Genomic DNA, 19,128 nt, shown 5'->3' with positions numbered 1-19,128 from the left:
CGAATGCAGGAATAGTACTGGAGTCGCAGAACACACACAGAAGGGTGATGGTTCACTCAACTACAGAAGATAAAGAGTTCGGTCCTCAACAGGCGTGACTGGTGTAGTGGTTCACGTAGGAACCAGAGAACGAAAGAGATGTGATAATAATGACTTCGACGAACGGCTTCTTCGGAGGTACTTTCTGAGAGAATATGAGTAGGTGAGGTCGTACTTTGAAAACTTTAGATAGGCGTTTTAAATAACTGGAACGCCGAGTTAGAATAGTATGAGTTTTATTGTAAGTTGCTTTTGTACAGCGCAGAAGAGTTGTTAAGCAATAAGTTGTTATACATCAGAGATAATTTTAGATGACGCACAAGTCTAGTGGCGTATGCGTGAAACTTGAGAGGGGTCAGAATATGACCAATGATAAAAGAGAAACAAGGGCAGTTCAATGAAGAGATTGAATTACGACTGCCTGCAAGTAGTAGTAGTAAACTTACTAGAAACAATGTCCAGCACAGTAACAAAGTTCTTGCTGTATTGCACACACGAAATGAAAACAGAGATGGTCCTTGGTAGGAGAACGGAGATGACGGAGTTCTCCACTAACACAGTGTAATAACACACTCTGGTAATGCACTAAGTTCTTCTCTCTATGACTCTAACAAAGTCAGAGAAGAAACGCAAGTCCGGCGGGCGAAGGACAGAAGCCTGAGCCCGAAGAGTGGGCCGGAGCCCCCGGCGACGAGCACGAAGCTCGTGCCTCGTAGACACACAATGATTTCCCCCTGAGAACAGCTTGTACAGCTATTTTGTATTCAGGGAGTTTATTCACACGTTACGTACGTGGGAGTATAGTAGGGTGGTATCTTCCCAAAAAGGGCGGATACTCGTGTGCAATGAAATTAGTCTTTACGTTTAGATTGGGTATTGATAATCTAAACGACTATTTAGGGTGTTAACTAGAATAGTCACGCATGCGCGTTATTACAAACAGTATAAGGCTTTAGCGTCATCTGGTACATAATATCCAAATTAAAAGTCAAAGGTTAATTTGATATTACAAAGAAAATCAAGCTTTATCCAGATTTTACAGGTTTCTTAATCGTTTCACAATGATACCAAAAATACAAGTGTTCCCAAGACACTTATTTTATACGGTGTCAAAATAGACATATTTAGTATTTTCGAAGTGTCAACTTCGGCGCCAAAATGTTAATTATACGTCTACCATGTTTTTGAGAACATCTGGGCTTAAACAGAGGACAATGAGAGTATTCAGAAAATAACATCAGACTCTCAGATAAGACACAAGGGTTAGATATTCCCTTGCACGTGCAGCGAATCGAAGGTTATAGGTTACCAATTCAGATCTGTTTCTCAAGATGCAAAGAGGGGAGAAAAAGATATGAGTTTCCTCTTACGAGAAAACAGCTAACTTTAAGTATTCGTCTGGCTTAGTTATTCCACAGAAAGAACAAAATATAAAGAGAGAAATTTAACATTGACTAATACCTGCAATAATTACATGGCAATAAAGCAATTAAAAGGTTTTTAAATAGTAATTATGAATTTAATAACAGTAAGAAAAGCAAAAAATTAGGTCGGCCCGAAGGCGCCTCAGGTCGGCCGCTACAATGTTATCGAAGAAAATATATCCAATGGTAAAGTACGCAACTCTTATATTTATTATTTGACTTATTTGGATTTATATTTGAATGAATCCAGAAATTCATTTGAATTGCAATAATTTTGATCTTTAAATAAACTATGATTCAAGAGTCACTTTTCTATTACGGCTGGGGACCACGTATTGACATTCCAAATTAAAATTTCGAATTAGAGGTATTAGCTACTACTCTTTTAGAACCACTCTTTCTATACTAATGATCTTATCATTAAAGAAAAAAGAAGTTATCATTAAAAATGCGTACCGTTATATATATACTAGTGCATTGGCGTTTGACAGCGCCTTTGTCTTTTTATACGTACGTTGTCCGCTGATAGCTGTTGAAATATTCATACAGGCAATCTCAAGGAGTGTCGACACACGCGGTTACCGTTATACATGCTACACGCCAGATGAATAGTTATTACGTAATCAGATGGTTAACATACATTAACCTAGCCTAAATGATGATTCGTCTAGAATGGGAGTGTGCCCAAGAGAATTACCATTCAATTATAAACACCGACAATGTTCGGTGAAAGAAACAACATATATTGTATGTCTAAATAAGTTGTGGAAGATGTTTACATAGTCTTTAAACAAGATATTCGGTATCTGATTTCCCGAATTTCAAGAACCGTCCATCAATTTATTTTCCTAGTGCTATGTCTTAACACATTAACTTCTATCTATTTAAATACCCAGGACTTCAAATATCAGCTTACACAGTTTTTGTAGCCTATGCATGTTATCCCAATATAACCCTAATTCTCTAACTATTCCTCTATTCCAGCTTGTCAGATAAATAAACTGGTCACCCTATCTTTGTTCTACTGCCTTAGTGGTCCCCCATAGGAGAGAATGTTAACGTCAGGGTAAGTGGGCTGGAACCTGCATTCGGCCCGAACATTCAAACAGCCATAAAGATGTAAAGGACCCATCACTTTTATCAGTCATGTTTGCGGGCCGAGATAGCTCAGTGGTAGAGTGCTCACCTACGGTGCATGGGGTCCTTGGTTCGATCGCAGCTCGCGCCAAATTGAACTTCGTGGCGGGCAAACACCGTGTGTGTGGGTTTTCTCGGGGTTCTCCCATTTTCTTCATTCCATCATTTCATTCATTTCTCATCATCACCATCTCCTTTAGCCTAGCCGGCATAACTGTGCAACCTAACACTTAGAGATTTCATTTTCAGTCATGTTTGGGTTAAAAATTTAGTTCACTTAATATGAAAGGGCGAGGCGGGATGGGCATGATATAAACATTAAATATTGTATAATCATCGCTGCTAGTTTTAAGTGTGAATTATTAAATGTTTACGTCCGTCCGATTTTCCACTTGAATATTGGTGACAATCCACATCCCATTTTCTACTATTGAATCTAAGGTATATACAGTAAAACCTGTCTTCAACGGACCCTTTATTAAACGGAAAACTGTCTTGAACGGAAATATTTCACGGTCCCATGAATTTTGGAGAACAAAACGTGTAAAACTCCCTTCATTAAGCGGAAACTGTGTTACGCGGACAACGGAAATAGAAACAAACATTTAACGGAAAATCCTGAGTTCCGGACTACAGCGTTTAGATGTTTAGATATTCTGTGAGACATATACATTACACTGTCTGCGATAAAATGTTCGTTCTTTTGTTAAATATTTCTGGACAGTGTTGACCTTCCCAACCACTACTCATATTCACCCCCACAAATTGTTCTTAATCCCCAGAACTTAATCAAGAATCATACGAAATGTCGGAAAGAAGAAAACGAGATAGAGGAAGAAGAGGAATACGATACCGAGTTCCAAGAAGAGTGTAGAATAAATACGTATCAAGATTCTCTCAGAAGTTTAAAGGAACTGCAAAAATTTGCCTTACGAAAAAATTATTCTAATTCACTTAGTATAATTTCTCAGGCTAAAGTGTATGCGGAAAGCCAAGCAGCCAAGCAGCAATGTACACAGAAAACCCTGTTTGGCTATTAGAAAAATAAAAAAGACATGTGCATAGCATATTTTGTATTCATTTTAATTTTTTTGTGTATTTATTCGTAGAAGAAAGAAGTATTGTAATCGAACAATGTACATACAGCAATATATTTTCTCAGTATGCCCCTTTATAAGCATGTATTTTTTTAAAGAAAGGAAAGGTCTACCTCCACTAAGCGGAAACCTGACTTTAACGGAAATGTTTGCAAGTCCCGCTCGATTCCGCAAAAGACAGGTTTCACTGTATAACTGTAAAATGCTAGAAGTTACATATCGTGCCGATAGATGTCAGCAAACACCCTCCAGTGGTTGACACGAACGAAGCTGAAACTTAGCGTAATGCTCTTTACTGCCTTTAACATAATTAATTTTCTCCTTTAGTTTACAAGATATAAGCGTCCGCCTAAAATAAAAGATTAGGATTAGGAATTAGATTTCTGGGTTTCGGCATCTACGGTCATGTTTGCTCGTCAAGTATGAGGGACGACGTTCTTCGGTGATCACTGCCCGGGAAAACTGAGGAGAAAGAAAGGAAAGGGGAAGGAAGGAAGTGTCCTTGGACTATGTTAGGAACCACACCGGCATTAATCTGGTGCGAATGAGGTAAACCTCACTCAGGATGGCCGATCTGAAAAACCTTTTACACTTTTTTCGATCTAGTATCCCCATCGGGAATCGAAACCGGATTCACCTGCACCATAGACGAGAGCGTTAACGACTACACTACGGGGAGCCAATAAAGACACAATTAATATTTCTCCCATCATTCCCGGTTCGAAAATTAAAAAAAAAAAGACTGTTAGTCGAATGGCGTGTACCAGTGGTGGAGAGGGTCATTTGTCACCGTGTCACCTGGATGACGACTCTTGTCCAGGTCGTTACCAGGAAACGATTTCGGGTCTAGGTCTCATCTCTTATGCAGAAGACGGGAATATAACCTCGTCGTATATCAATAGTTCATGAAAGGTCAAATTTATAAACATGAACTCAAACCAAATTTGCTTACATAATGTTCACAGAAATTTAAATTTCAAGATGGAAAATGTATTATATAGTATACCTTGGTAAAATGCATTTAAGAATACATAACATGAATTTATGGGCATGCCCTGAAATAAGTACACAAAGGTGGTAATACTGATCCCTCGTTAGACTTTCATTAGCAAATATAGTAGAGTTACGATTGAGTTTCCGTATCTATTAGGAAATTTCACGGTCTCCGGGTCCTCGTAGATCAGAAGGTCACGAGATATGATGATGTATACTCAATACACCAATTCCAATCACTACTATTTATTTATTTCCTACGATTTAAATACAGACCGGGACTTATGTATTTGGAGACCAGATTTATGCATTTGGGAGGACTGATTAAAAGCAACACGAATCAATCAGAAAATATCAACGAAGCAGAAAGAGCCAAGAAGAAAATATATCTACAGATAAGTTCCATAACATAATGATAGTTTCAAAAGCTGCACCATTCATATTTGTGAGTTTAGAATGTATGGACACACACAAAAAAATTTCAACACTAAAATGAAACTTCTCATAATCAGTAGATAAAATAATGTAATTTTAAATGCTTATATTAAACACTTACAAAGAAACTGAATTGTGTAATTCTAGAAAGACTCTTATTGCAACTCCTAAGAAAGAAGTCAACATTGCAAGATTTCTCAATGTAACTCTGGAATAAAACGTCACTTAGGAGTAAATTCACGGAAAGTGAGAATCAACTAAACAAAATAAAACTACCTCAAAAGTGTTGTATACATATATATATATATATATATATATATATATATGTGTGTGTGTGTGTGTGTGTGTTTCCAAATCATGTTAATAACTTAAACATAAATATTACTGAAGTGGTTATCTTTTCGGTGTCTTCCCGTTGTGCCTACTTCCCGTTATGCCTACAGGCCCTCCAGCACTTTGTAGAAAATATTTTTAATGATCTTATCTGTAGGCAGAACGGTAATTCCCGTTGTGCCTACTTCCCGTTCTGCCTACTCTTTCGAGACGGGGAATTCTGTGCAGGGAGGGATCTTTTCTAGGGATTTTTTCTTTAGTAATTCTAATAGATTCTGTAAGAAGAATAACTATTCCTTTAAATTTCATCATATATTTTAAATGTTATCTTACTTGCTCTTCTCAGAAAAAATGACTAGGTACAGTTTTGTTATTAGCAGCGTTATTCACGTCTACTTTAGTAGAGATGTGTTTTTTTAATACTTACAGAGAAATGGAAAATTAATTGATTCAGTTACAAGAAAATAAACTTATTTCGGTCTAATATCAAGTCATTTCACAACAAAATTTTATTCAGTTTTCCAGTAGTTCATCTCCAACATTCTAAGGCTCGCAGTACGTAATAGGTGCTACAGTTCACATCCTCAAAATATATTTGGCCATATATTAAACAAACAATGCAAGAAGATGCATAATTCGGTCTCTTTTCTTTTTCTAAAAAAAGCCTTTGTCTTCTACATCACAGATCTTTTTCCGGCATCACCTCTATATATGATCAGGTGCTTTGTCCTCTATACATGATTCTGTATTACACGCAATATGTCGTACTTATATTGTAAAAAAAGAAAAAAATGGGACCGCAATGGCTCAGGGGTAGAGCGTTCACCTCTGGTGCATGGGGTCCATGGTTCGATCCCAGCTCGAGCCAGGTGAGCTTTGTGGTGGACAAACACCGTGTGCGTTGGTTTTCTCGGTGTTCTACCGTTTTCTCCTACTTTCCACTATTTCATTCATTTCTCATCATCACCGTCTCCTTTAGCCTAGCCAGCATTACCGTAGGACGTAAAACTTAAAAATTTCATTTCATTTCATTTATACTGTCAATGTAAATACTAAATACCACATATCGTCAATATACCCAATGTAATTTAAATAAAGATCTCATAATCGTTGTTCAAAATGTAAACAGTATGCAACCATATCTATGTAAGCCATCAAGCCTATTACACGTGGTTCCAGCCTTCCTAATAATCGTAAATATCTGTGATTTTATTCTGTATGTGACCACACAAATAGCATTTTAATTTCGATTATTTTACGGTAAAAATATTCTGTGAAATGTAATGGAAATTCAGAAGGAGCCTTCTTTGCGAATTTCTCAGAGTTTTCATTCTCACCGTCGTGAGTAATCCGATTGGGTAGAGAAGCGTGATTATCTAAGCAAACTCATCACCAACAAAACGCCGAACACGTATTTCATACTTTGACCGTTTCTGATTTTGAAAACACTCCTGTGTAGACTATAAGTCATTACTAGGCACCTTGCTTATCACACTGACACTAACAAATCATATATAATAACTTTTTAACGTAATAAGTAAAAGCTTGTTGTGATTCTTATTGAAACGTTTATGTTGCGAGCGGAGCAAGCAAGAAAATTTTTATCATATCTATTTCTTTGCAAACTAACAATATTGATTTAATCGGACGCCAATACGCAGTTGCATACTGTTTGCATTTAGAACAGTGATGGTGAGATGTTTTAAATATATTGGCTATATTAACGATATATGGTATTAACATTGACGATATGTAGTATTTACATTGACAATATAAGTATATGTAACATTGCATGTAGTATAGAATCGTGTTAGAAGACAAATTACCTGTTAAGGTAATGCCAAAGAAGGAGCAGTGATGTAAAAGACAAAGGCTATTTTTTTTCAAAAGGGCCGCCTTATGCATCCTCTTGCATTGTTTGTTTAATGTATGGCCGAACATGTCTTGAGGATGTGAATTGTGGCACTTTTTAGTACTGCAAGCCTTAGTATGCTGGAGATAAACTACTGGAAAACCGATTAAAATTCGGTTGTGAAATGAATTGATATTAGCCCGAAGTAAGTCTGTTTCGTGTTCGTTTCAGATACAATGTCAAACGGGTTACTGGCAACTGAATCAATCAATTCGAGGAAAGAGATATGATGGAGACAAACACTCTTTTTAAAGGCCGCCTTATGCATCCTCTTGCGTTGTTTGTTTAATAGTTGGCCAGACATGTCTTGGGGATGTGAACTGTGGCATTTTTTAGTACTGCAAGTCTTAGCATGCTGGAGGTAAACTACTGGAAACCCAAATAAAATTTTGTTCTGAAATTGCTTGATATTAGATCTTTTTTTTTTTTTTAATGTTTGTTTCACATACAATGTCTAACATTCTTGCAACTGAGTCAACCAATTTTCTATGTATGATGAAACTTGTAGAGGTGGTGGTTGTTTTTACAGAAGCTTTTAGAAATACTAAAGAAATATTCCCTACAAAAATTCCTCCCTGCACATAATTCCCCGTCTCGAAAGAGTAGGCACAACGGGAAGTAGGCACAACGGGAATTACCGTTCTGCCTAGAGATAAGATAATTAAAAATATTTTCTTTAAAGTGCTGGAGGGTCTGTAGGCAGAACGGGAAGTAGGCACAACGGGAATGAACCATCTTTTCAAAGCCATTCTACATATTTAAAAGCAGCCCGAAATTGAAGCTCCCATCAAATCCCGTTTAAGTAGCACTACCACTAAGGACAGATTATAACAGGTCTAAAAACTAGATGGATGTAAGGATTCAACACTTTCTAGACTTCGTCACATACAGGATAGTGACGACGCCAGGTTTAATTTCTTGGGAGGAGAGGCAAACAGAAACCAGAGAAAACTTTGGGAGCAGCTATTTTTTTTTATACCGAAAAGGATAGATTATATTTTTTCCTACATTACAACATGTTCTGAGGAGGGGGTCAGAAGTACACACTAGTGAGGCGCTTTTACTCCTTAACCCTATCTGGCGTCGTCACTGACACAGGAGGTGTAGTCAGTACTACTTCGGTCGCCTTTAATCCTAAGTTTCCCAAGGTACCCATTTTGCAGATTTACACAGGCTTGCGTGAACTCATGAAACGCATTGGAACAAGAGTAGAACAATAAGGGAGAATGTCTTTCCGCCCTGCCGGGAATTGTATCTGGAACAGCCAGTTCGTATGTAGACACAGACGCCTTATCGACTAAGGCACCGTGGCTCTTTACTAGTTTAGCAATACACATACACACACACAAAAAGCGCCCCACCGGATAAAGAACTTGGGTCCATGCACAGAAAACGTAAATTACCCCGTTGCTCGTTAAGCCTAACAACAATAAAGATTTGACAAATCATATCAACAATTCGCTTTCCATTCATGCAGAATATTTTCAAAACTGACTCCAACTCGTAATCTACGAAAGAAGTGAAATTTGCATAATATGTATGTAACTAGAACATTCCTAAGGAAATTCATGGTTTAGTATGCTCCTCCCGAACCTTTATAACGCTTTTCTGGCTAAGAGGAGAGAGATTCTTGGAAACGCTGCCAGCATTCGATCAACCAAATCACGTTGTTGTAACAACTGGAAGGAAATCCACAAGAAAATTCGTGAGTCGATTTTTCTTTTTAATTTCGATACGGCAACATTGCTTTCACAATTGGAAGTTTAGTGAACCAAATTCATGAAGAATGTTCAAGAGTTTTAAAAAAAGAATAAAATATTAAACGTTATGATGATGGATATTATGAAAAAATGTTTCCTGCTTTTTCCAGAAATATGCTATACCTGCTATTCTATTCTTGCGTGTGTAATGGAACGGAAGAAAATCACGGGAGGGAAAGAAATAAGAAAAGAACCTAAGTATATATATATATATATATATATATATATATATATATATATATGCTACATTACACATTTCCATCATCACACAGCATTTGAGCGAAAAGAGGGAAGCCTTAAAAAGCTGGCATGTTGTGAAAAGTCCGCAATCCTTTGTCTGCTGCATATGCGTATGAAGGAAGCAGGGAGAAACCACACGCTAAAGGAATTTTCAATATCACGCATCCTTCGAATTCTTTCCTACATCTTGAAATTGAAACACATTTGCACACATATAATCGATGATTTGACGAAAGCATTATATTTCAGTTACGAATTTGTAAAAAAGCAGTAAACAACACGAATTATCAATTGAAACATAATATCGAACGTCAATTACAAATAATTACTAGAACAAACACGTATACTTCAAATTACGAGTACCTGTATGTTTTTACACGTATTAGTCCTTTATATGAGATCCACGGTGGAGGCACAAAAACCGGTTTTCGGTTTTTAGGAAAACCGAAACCAGGTCTTGAAAATTAAAAAAAAAACGGTATGGGTTTCCTCCAAAACCGGTTCCAGTTTTTCCAAATTTTGTTCTATTTCTGGCCAGAATAGTGTTTTGCTGTTCTTCGGAAACCGATTCCGTTTCCATAGAAATAGTTTTATCTGTCTTCCAAAAGGTTTCACCGAAACAGTTTCAGTGAAAACCAAACCGGCTTTGAAGAAAACCGAAACCGGTTTCGGTGAAAAACTGAACTGGTTTTTGGAGAAAACCGGAATATCAGTTTTTCGGATTTCGGTATTTATAAAAACCGGTTTTGCCCAACCCTACACAAAACATCCCTCGTGATGTACAATCCAGAGTATAGCAGAATATCAGATTCCACTTCATTAAGTTAGTTCTGACTTACACAGCCAAGAGTTGAAAACAGATCGTATGTTTTCATCAATAAGCTAGGAGTGTTAAACTAGAATAATCGGAAAGTCTTAAATGAATTCTAAATTTTCAAGTGACATTAGATAAGAGAGGTACTACAAAAATACGAGTACTACACTTCTTCATAAAAATAATCTTTGTGGTCGAGTGGCTCATGCACGTAATTTCTGTATGTGGTCCTGGTTTCGATTCACGATGAAGGAACTTGCCTCGAACACAAAACCGAGTAGTGGCTCAAATCTCGCCTTAAAAAATATCTCGAAAATATTAAAAAGCAAGATATATCATCCGACACATCACTGAAATTGAGAAGATAATGGAAAAACAAACATCTTCAGTAGGAATTCGTGTAGGACATCATTTACAAAGATAGGAGAAATGATTTCTCCTTCGGTATTGAAGCACAGTTAAATAGTGGCTATTCCATTAAATGGTATCCTACATGAAAAATCTTTCCTACAAAAAGCTGTTTGGGTTTTAATACCCATTTAAAATTTTCGGATCACTGGAGCCCAGGGGAACAAGCAGAGTGCTCATATCGATGCAGTCTCTAACATTTTCCTATTTCACTATGCCTCCAAGCTCAATTTAGCCTGAATTATCAACAATCTACAATAACAAGGAAAGGGAAGCGGAAGGAAACCGGTTAGAGTTTATTCTACCCAGCATTCGCCTGATGGAACTAAGGAAAACACTAGAAAAATCTTAGTCAAGATAATGGTAACCGAATTCGAACCCAGGATCTCCCGCCTGCGAACGAGAATGCTTAACCTCTTTCTTCTTCTTTTTTTCTTTTTTTTTAAGTCATAACTGAGACACTTGCCACTTCATTGTATCTTAATTCATCTCGATTCTGAATTCTACATAATCGAATCCAACAGGGACACGAACACAGAAAACTCGAAGACAGTTTAAAAATGGCCATGCGCTTCAAAAGGAATTCGAACCCCCAATGAGTTCCGCATCATGAACCACTACCCTACCACAAAGGACTCTTCTCGATCTCCAAAGAAGAAAGGCATTCACACAATAAGATTTTAACATCCTTTGTTACCACAGCTTTCAGCCCAATGCACTTTCTGTGTATGCATACAGATAATGTATTTCTTTGAATTCAACTGTTTTTGTTTATCATGCATCACAGATGGCCATAATAACTTGTTTCTTCATTTAGAATATGCATGACATATGTATAACGCATCTATTGATTAGCACTTAATTACAGGATTGTAGTATTACTTGCAGCTACAGTTATGTTACTGATTTAAACTTAACGGGATCCTAAATTAAAATGACAACAAAGCAGAACGAAAGAACTATCGACTAATTACTATAAAAAAGAAAGAAAAAAAGGTTTACAATTACCAAGCATAATAATCATACTATATATTTCCGGTTTCAATCGGTCAAAACATACAACTTGTGCTGTTAACCCAAGGACAAGAAATGTCTCTTAGTGGACAATGTGGGAATCGTATGTGCCTTCTGTGCGCCAGATTCCGGGTTCAATCCCCAGTAGGGTAGGCAGCCTCGGATGGAAACGCAAATAGTGGTTAGGATCCCTCGTTAAGCAGCAGATCCCATTCTATATAGCTCGGGTTCTCCGATTATGCCCTTAAGGCTATAGAAGACTGATTAATGAAAGTGAAAGATAGAGAAAAAATTGCTGAATTGAGAATATGGAATGAAACGGGAAAACCCCGAGAGGCAAACAGATACGACGTTGTTCACCACAAACTCATTTAGTCTGGGAAGCTACCTCGTGGCTAAGCGGTTAGAGTACGCGCCTTTGGCGTGGGAGACCCGGGTTCGATTCCCGGCGGGAAATCATGTGGTTCGGATTCCACGTTAATCAGTAGGCCCACGTCTCATATACCCTCGCTGCTGGAAGGGACGCTATACTAAAGCTTGGAATTTAACTTGGAATTGAACCAGGGGCGCCTAGCGCCAGAAGTAAACGCTGTAGGCCCTAACACCGGGTCCCTCAACAAGGTCAATATAGTTTATTTTATTCGGGGCTGAGGTAAATTAATCAGTTAATTCCATGACTTTTTTGTGTTTTGGCGTTCTCTTTTCTGACTAATGACTACTAGAATATTATGAAGATGTTTGCTTATCAACCAAATTTCAGCATGAGGCTTTACACTAAAAACTTGAATAATAGGAGAAGCATTCTGACATTTATTCGTTAAGAGGGAGAAGGAGTGCGCCAGAGCGACCGGAATATTGGTGTTCAATTTAACATGGAATCTCAACCATTTTTTAGGCAAATCATGGTTTCATTTCGTTCTTTCGCAAAAATGTCTCAGTAGCTCACTAAATATGATGCATCTCATTTTAAAGGTGCAATTTGAACGCTGTACATGATATTTGACCGCGTACACTTTAGGTTTTGCTTTGAGATGGAGGGGCAATATCACCATTGATACAATCACTTTCGTGTTTTCATTAATTTACTTCTTTTTATTATTATTATTATGATGTATCAAAATAAAGGGGGGGGGGATAGCTTCTATACTTTGGTGTACGAGATCCCGGGTTCGATTTTAGGTGGGGGAGACCAGTAGTTTAGATCCCACTTCCAATTGTAGATCTCTTTCTATATATAACCATGCTTCTGACAAAGGACTTAAATACATCACATAATCAATGGGTACATGACCGCGGATAGAATCCAATAGAGCAGACCTAAACTCTATACTATTAAAACACACGAATCAAATGTCAGTGAAATATAATATTTTGAAAACCACATATATCAAATGAAACTGCATGGCACCGAATATATATAGTCTATATATGCAAGATCTATTGTATCACACAATTACTTTTTGTGTACGTAGGATTCGATTGGGTTTGATCCGAGTTAAGTACTCCAACTCCAGTCGAACCCGGGACCACGTTACTTAAAGAATGCGAATTAGCCAGCAGACAATGAAAAGGGATACAATTTATTGAATATGTTCGAGGAATTATTATTGTATATACAATTAATCAAGTGTCAGACTTGGACACAAAAAAACGATGAATCAGACCATCACATTTACTCCATCCTGTATTTCAAACACTTTGGATCAGTCTAAGGCATAATTTACAAGTAAAGGGTAAATTTAAAGGAGACATGCCTCTCCTAATAGCTAGTGCCGGATTAACACTTCCTGGTGCCTTAGGATAATGGTTCCTAGTTTTTTTTTTTTTTGACACAATTTACTGAACGCCCACAATATTGGGACATTTTTTTTTTATTAATAAATGATAACAATAAGACAGTAGCGTATGGAAGTGGGTTTGGTGTTTAACTTTCCTTAAGCCAGATACTGTGGAAAAATAAACATTATATATATATATATAGTGGCGAATCCAGGATATGATCAAGGGAGGGGCTAAACCATAGTTTGCAGCTTTATCCAGTGTAAAGCAGGATTGAGGCCCATTTTATCCAGTGTATACGTGAGCGTCATGGGGGCTAGAGCGCCCCAACCTCCCTTGGATCCACGCCTATATATATATATATATATATATATATATATATATATATATATATATATATATACAGTGGCGTATTTACGATTTTATTTCGGGAGGGGTTTTGCTAACTTTCGGGGGGGGGGAGCTTTGCCTGAAAATGTGAAAATTCTGCAAGATATTTCGTATACTTTACTATAGTAAGATTTCGGGGGGCTTAAGCCCGGAAGCCCCCCTAAATACGCCACTGTATATATATATATATATATATATATATATATATATATATATATATATATAATTCACGACTGCTCCGAAAGAATATGAGACGGAGCATTGATGCTGCCGTTGCAGACAGTCTGAAAACTGATTTTAACTAATTATTAAAGCCTTCGGGATTTTTAACTTCGAAAATTTCGCGACATACCCTATGAGACTGCGCGACACACCGGTTGGGAACTACTGCTGTGATATAAACTTCCGGAACTGTCCTTTCTCCCCACAAAAATGTGATATAATGTAATTTCGAATCAGTACCGTCAATTCTGGTTTTGCTGAGGGCCTCTCCCGCCTTCCTCAAATGATGCTCCGGGTTTCAATACAGTATATTTCTATTCATTGAATTTGAAAGTGTTGCTAGAGAGGAAGCCCAATATATTACCCTAGGTTATATTCTAGGCGGTAATTCGGGCTTGTTCCTTACTGCGGCCTGACTCCACTTCTTTCCGATTAAAATCTTTTATGTATGAACTTATCCGATAAACTTCAGTAAATAAATAACCAACCACTGCAAAGAGATTTCGTTACGAACTCAAGACTAAGACAGCGGCACATTTACATGCTATTGATCGGTACAGTTTTGTTTACTTCGTACGAATCATATCGATAAACTGCTACAATATACAATGAAATCTGTTCTATAAGGAACTGTGAGATAGTTTTTTTCTTTTTTTCATTTTTATTTTATTTATTTATTTATTTACTTGCTGTGCAAAGATTTTCGTTTTTATATTCTAAAGAGGAATTCATTGAACTCGTTAAACTCATGTTTGATTGTTCTCATTGTAACTTCGTTATTACGCGTGTGTCGGAAAAAGTTCATATTTTAATTTTTGTATTACACTTAATAATACACAGTGATGATTCCAGATTTCTTTGAAGGAAGGAGGACTTAGCACTGAAAGGCAGGGGTGTGAAAGTAGTACCAGCAAAAATACTGATAGCCAACGTTAAAAATGATCGAAGATATGCTTCCGGGGGAATCCCCCCTGGACCAACCACTGATAACACCACATAAGCTACTTGTTAAAACAACCATCTTTTAACGAGAACGTCAATTTACACAGCTTTTCTTTATTTTCACTAACTATATATAGAGATAATACTATGTCAAAATGTTTTTTAAAAATCGTAGGCCTGAAGCTAAGGAGGCCTATGAGGGCGTGGGCATCCTATAAAATGTAGTCTGCGTCTCCGTAAAATACAACAAATAATGGTCAAGGACAGACGAGATACCCCGTAAAATTTATTCGTGGCCATAAAATTTATTGATGGATAACATCTAGCAAGACACGTAGTTTTCTACTGTCAATGAGATGAAATAAATTGAACAACGATAGCTTGGTGGTAATGTCCTCATCTCGGGAAATCGAAGTCGTGAGTTCGATTTTATAGCAAGCCACTACACTGACAGGAAAGATACGCATTTTTTTTCTTTATATATCTCTCACTTTATCAATTTATAGAATCACAATTTGCTACATTCTATGATTTAGTATTTATACGTACTAATGTCAGAATACAAACTGTAATGTAAGCATAGGGATATTGAAGCTTTCTGTATATGCACATACAAGGGGGAGAAACCAGTCATGAATTGCAAAATATATGTCAAGCATTCTAAAACTTGATTTTTATCATTCAGCTGTTTTTGTTTTATAAGGTGTAACGCACACCTACGGAATAAAAGTCGGCCTTGCCCGAAGCAAATTAAAACAGAGTATATTGCTATTCAAAACAAGCACGCACCTCTTTTTCCGATTCCTAACATTCTTCTGTAAGTGACCCGTTAAAGACGGAAGAAAAAAATATATAAACATACTGTTAATAAGTAATATCTTGAAATTAATGATGAGCTAAGATCTAATATAAATTTTATGACATGCGGAAAGTGATAATAATTTGGAATATTTTTATGTTCCTTGGCTGGCATAATACTGAACGAAAATGTATTAGGCCTATTATTAAGCTCTTAAGGTTATCACTATTCCTTTTAAAGAAGCAAATCTATGGCAGGTGATAAAAATCACTAACTACAAGCCGAAACCTTGCGAACAGTAATCAAAACAAATTTTGTAAACAAACATGCAAATACCTAGTGACAGGTGTATACGAGCCATCCATGGCCTGCTTTTTTCTGTCTTTAAACAATAAAAGGCAAAATAATGAATGAAGATTGCACGGTACTTACTGACACTCGTTCATAATCTCTTCTTGGGTTCTTACTTGAACCGGCGCCAGCTTTTCCACACTCTCATCGTAATTACAGAAGCACTTGGTTATCTTGTCATCAAATGTGTTGACTAGGTCTTCGAGTGATCCGGAGAATGTCTCCGTGAAATTGTCAGTGATCGTTTCCGTGCTATGTTCGGCGGGCACAGCATTCGCGTTTGATTCTGTAGTTGTGACAGGTTTGATGTCCTTATTCGAATTTCTCGCATCTTGTGAGCTTTGAAAGTCACTAAAATCCACCCATTCCTCCGATTCGAACTGAGCTAACGGAGCCTCGAACTTTAGCTCAGCCATTTTGCTCGTATCCCTCATCCTGGCTGCTAGAGTCTCGCGATTTCTCGCGCCTCACGTGATTACACAAGAGTATGCTGGGAAAAAGCGATCGACGCGTCGTCTGCTGGTTGCAGTAGTGAGTGTGGTTGGTTCGTCTTGCTAGTGTTGTGTCGCTGTTATTGCCTGCCTTCCTTTTCCTCTCGAACTATTGATCTGAAACAAAAGCGAAATAAATCCATTCACTCATGTTATAATAAAAACACAAATTAGTACAAGTAAAACAAAAGAACAAGAAATTCCTTAATAACTAATCATCAAAACCAATGTTCACTGCACTTCTGATGTCACTTTTTATCTATTTATTTATTTATTTTTCTGTTGTCATGCTGTCTGTCTACTGCTTTCAAGGTTACAAACTCACTATACCTGTTGAGTTCAACATAACAAATAAAAGTAAATTATGCGATGGTAACCTTATTAAAAATAATAGCATAACCAGGGGTGTAATGGAGCATATACAGGGATATATGGCGTTAAAATGCATCTAGTATTATATACAGTAGTACAGTTTATACTCATTTTAAATTAAGCATGTAATAGACAGGGGCGGATCCAGGACGGACTTTGGGGGGGGGGACGATGAGTTGTAATACTCCTACTTAGAGCTACTTTTAAGAGCTCCAAACTCTGGGATGGGTGTTATTTATATATAAAATTAAAAACTTTCCCCAGAAGGAGAACTTTCTTGTTTTATATATAAATCACCACCTGGATCCGCCCTTGGTAATGGAGAATATACGATAAATTTTAGTAAATGGTCCAGTGCATACCTACCGAAAATTGTAGCAATATACCACTGAGTATAACCGTTAAATACAAAATTGTGCGGATTATGCTGTAAAGCAGTATGCTCGAAATCGGAAGAATTGTAGTTCACCAACCAACAGTATTTTTTTTTTTTAATTAACGTTTCAGTATAGCCTACTTGTCTAATCCATAAAAAATGTGTATAAAAATAAATGGACGTAAGAGAAAGCAGAGTCCAAGTAATTCAAGAATGCGCCTTCACAATGCTGGTCTAGTGGCTAGTGCGCGAACATTTTGTGCATGTGGTTTCAACTTCGATTCCTGGTGGAAGAGTATTATACTATTACAATAGTTTGGTTTCCACCTTAAACTGTACGTCCAGGGGTGCTCACAGTGGTCGCATTTTAGGGCACATATTCAGCCTATGAGAATATTTGAGAGAGAGACATAATTTTCATTAAAAGCAGCACATTCAAGCTGCAGAATGGTAAATTTAAGAAGGAGAGCAGGGCTGGATTAAGGGGGTGGCTATAGCCCCAGGGCTGGAGGTGGACAGGGGCTCTGATCAAAATCTCAACTGACTATCTAAAAAGAACCATGAAGATACAATCATCTTCATAAAATAAAATATGACCAAACATATGAATCATATTCCCTTAACTTTCCTGCTGCGCTTTCACAGAAATGTATTAGATGAAGTCAAGGGGGCCCACATATTTTTTCTAGCCCTGGGCCTCCAGACGGGTTAATCCAGCCCTGAAGGAAAGAGTTATATTTGGGGAGCAGAATAGTGAATTTGAGAAGCAGAATGATAAATTTGGGAGGAATGGTAAATTTAGAGGAGAACGGTGACTTTGGGGGTCGCTCTTCGGAGGATAGGCACCCTTGTGTACAGCCACGTCTTATGGTTTTGGTAGTGATAGAGGAGTCCGAATTTCAACAAACAATCGACCTGTACAGAACCGAGGCTGCCTCGGATTATCCAGAGCTCAGATTTTACGAAGGAGGATACATTTTATATTGATTTATTTTTTTATATTACATATTTTGTACAAGTGTAATACATATAAGTAAACTATAAGTCATATTATAATTACGACTAATTTCTCAACAGCATTATACTACCACTCTTCTTATGTAATTCAGTATTATCTTTGAGAAGCACCGGACTAAATCCGAAACAGCCAATTCGTTTGAAAATTCTAATTTTTACTTTTACAAAAGAAGAATTTCCTGTATTGTAGTGTATATCTACAGTGCACTGGGTATTTTATATTACCGGATTGGATGATGAATTTGATTAAAAGTACAGTATTGTATTCTTCCTCTTTGTTCCGTACATTTGCAAAATATTAGCCACTGCAGACTTAGTGTCGGATAGTTGGCAACATCGGATCGCTATTGCCTCCTTTTGGCCAGTTAAAACGTGGGGTGAGTGTACTGTCATTTTAGATGGTTCGTATAATACACAATATCAGATTACTGAAATTTGAATTATGTATACTTTACTATAATTATCACTTAAAAAAACCTTCAAAAGTATAATTACACTGAAAGTTTCTTTTAGTAAAATTACAAGAAACCTCTAATACGTATGCAGGAGCGCACCCAGAATATTTTTTGGGGGTGGGATCCAGTACTATAAGCCACTACGCCTATGTAGTATTGAACAGATATTATTCTGTACCTGAATAAACGATAAATAACTGTAAACTACTTCCACCTATATTTTCAAAAAAAAAAAATGGCAACTAGATTCTTTCTATAAGAGAAAAAATGAAATGAAATCTTTGATTTTTACGTCCCACGATTATGCCGGTTAGGCTAAAGGAGACGG

At 37.1% G+C, this 19,128-nt stretch overlaps 1 protein-coding gene across 1 annotated transcript in view; it reads right to left on the bottom strand.

The window, feature by feature from the left end:
- Unc-76 (fasciculation and elongation protein Unc-76) overlaps positions 1–19,128 on the bottom strand; it is a 624,125-nt gene that overhangs the window by 191,624 nt on the left and 413,373 nt on the right. The window contains exon 4 of the mRNA XM_081771974.1: positions 16,171–16,697. Within this exon, the coding sequence (XP_081628100.1) occupies positions 16,171–16,523 (353 nt within the window). The 5' untranslated portion in view covers positions 16,524–16,697. The remainder of the gene's footprint in view (positions 1–16,170; positions 16,698–19,128) is intronic.

The sequence above is a fragment of the Thermobia domestica genome, chromosome 9 (assembly GCF_964235325.1).
Source record: "Thermobia domestica chromosome 9, izTheDome1.hap1.1, whole genome shotgun sequence".
In the NCBI taxonomy this organism is placed as follows: Eukaryota; Metazoa; Arthropoda; class Insecta; order Zygentoma; family Lepismatidae; genus Thermobia; species Thermobia domestica.
The sequence above is the reverse complement of the archived record's forward strand: the minus strand, read 5'-3'. Positions and strand labels throughout refer to the sequence as shown.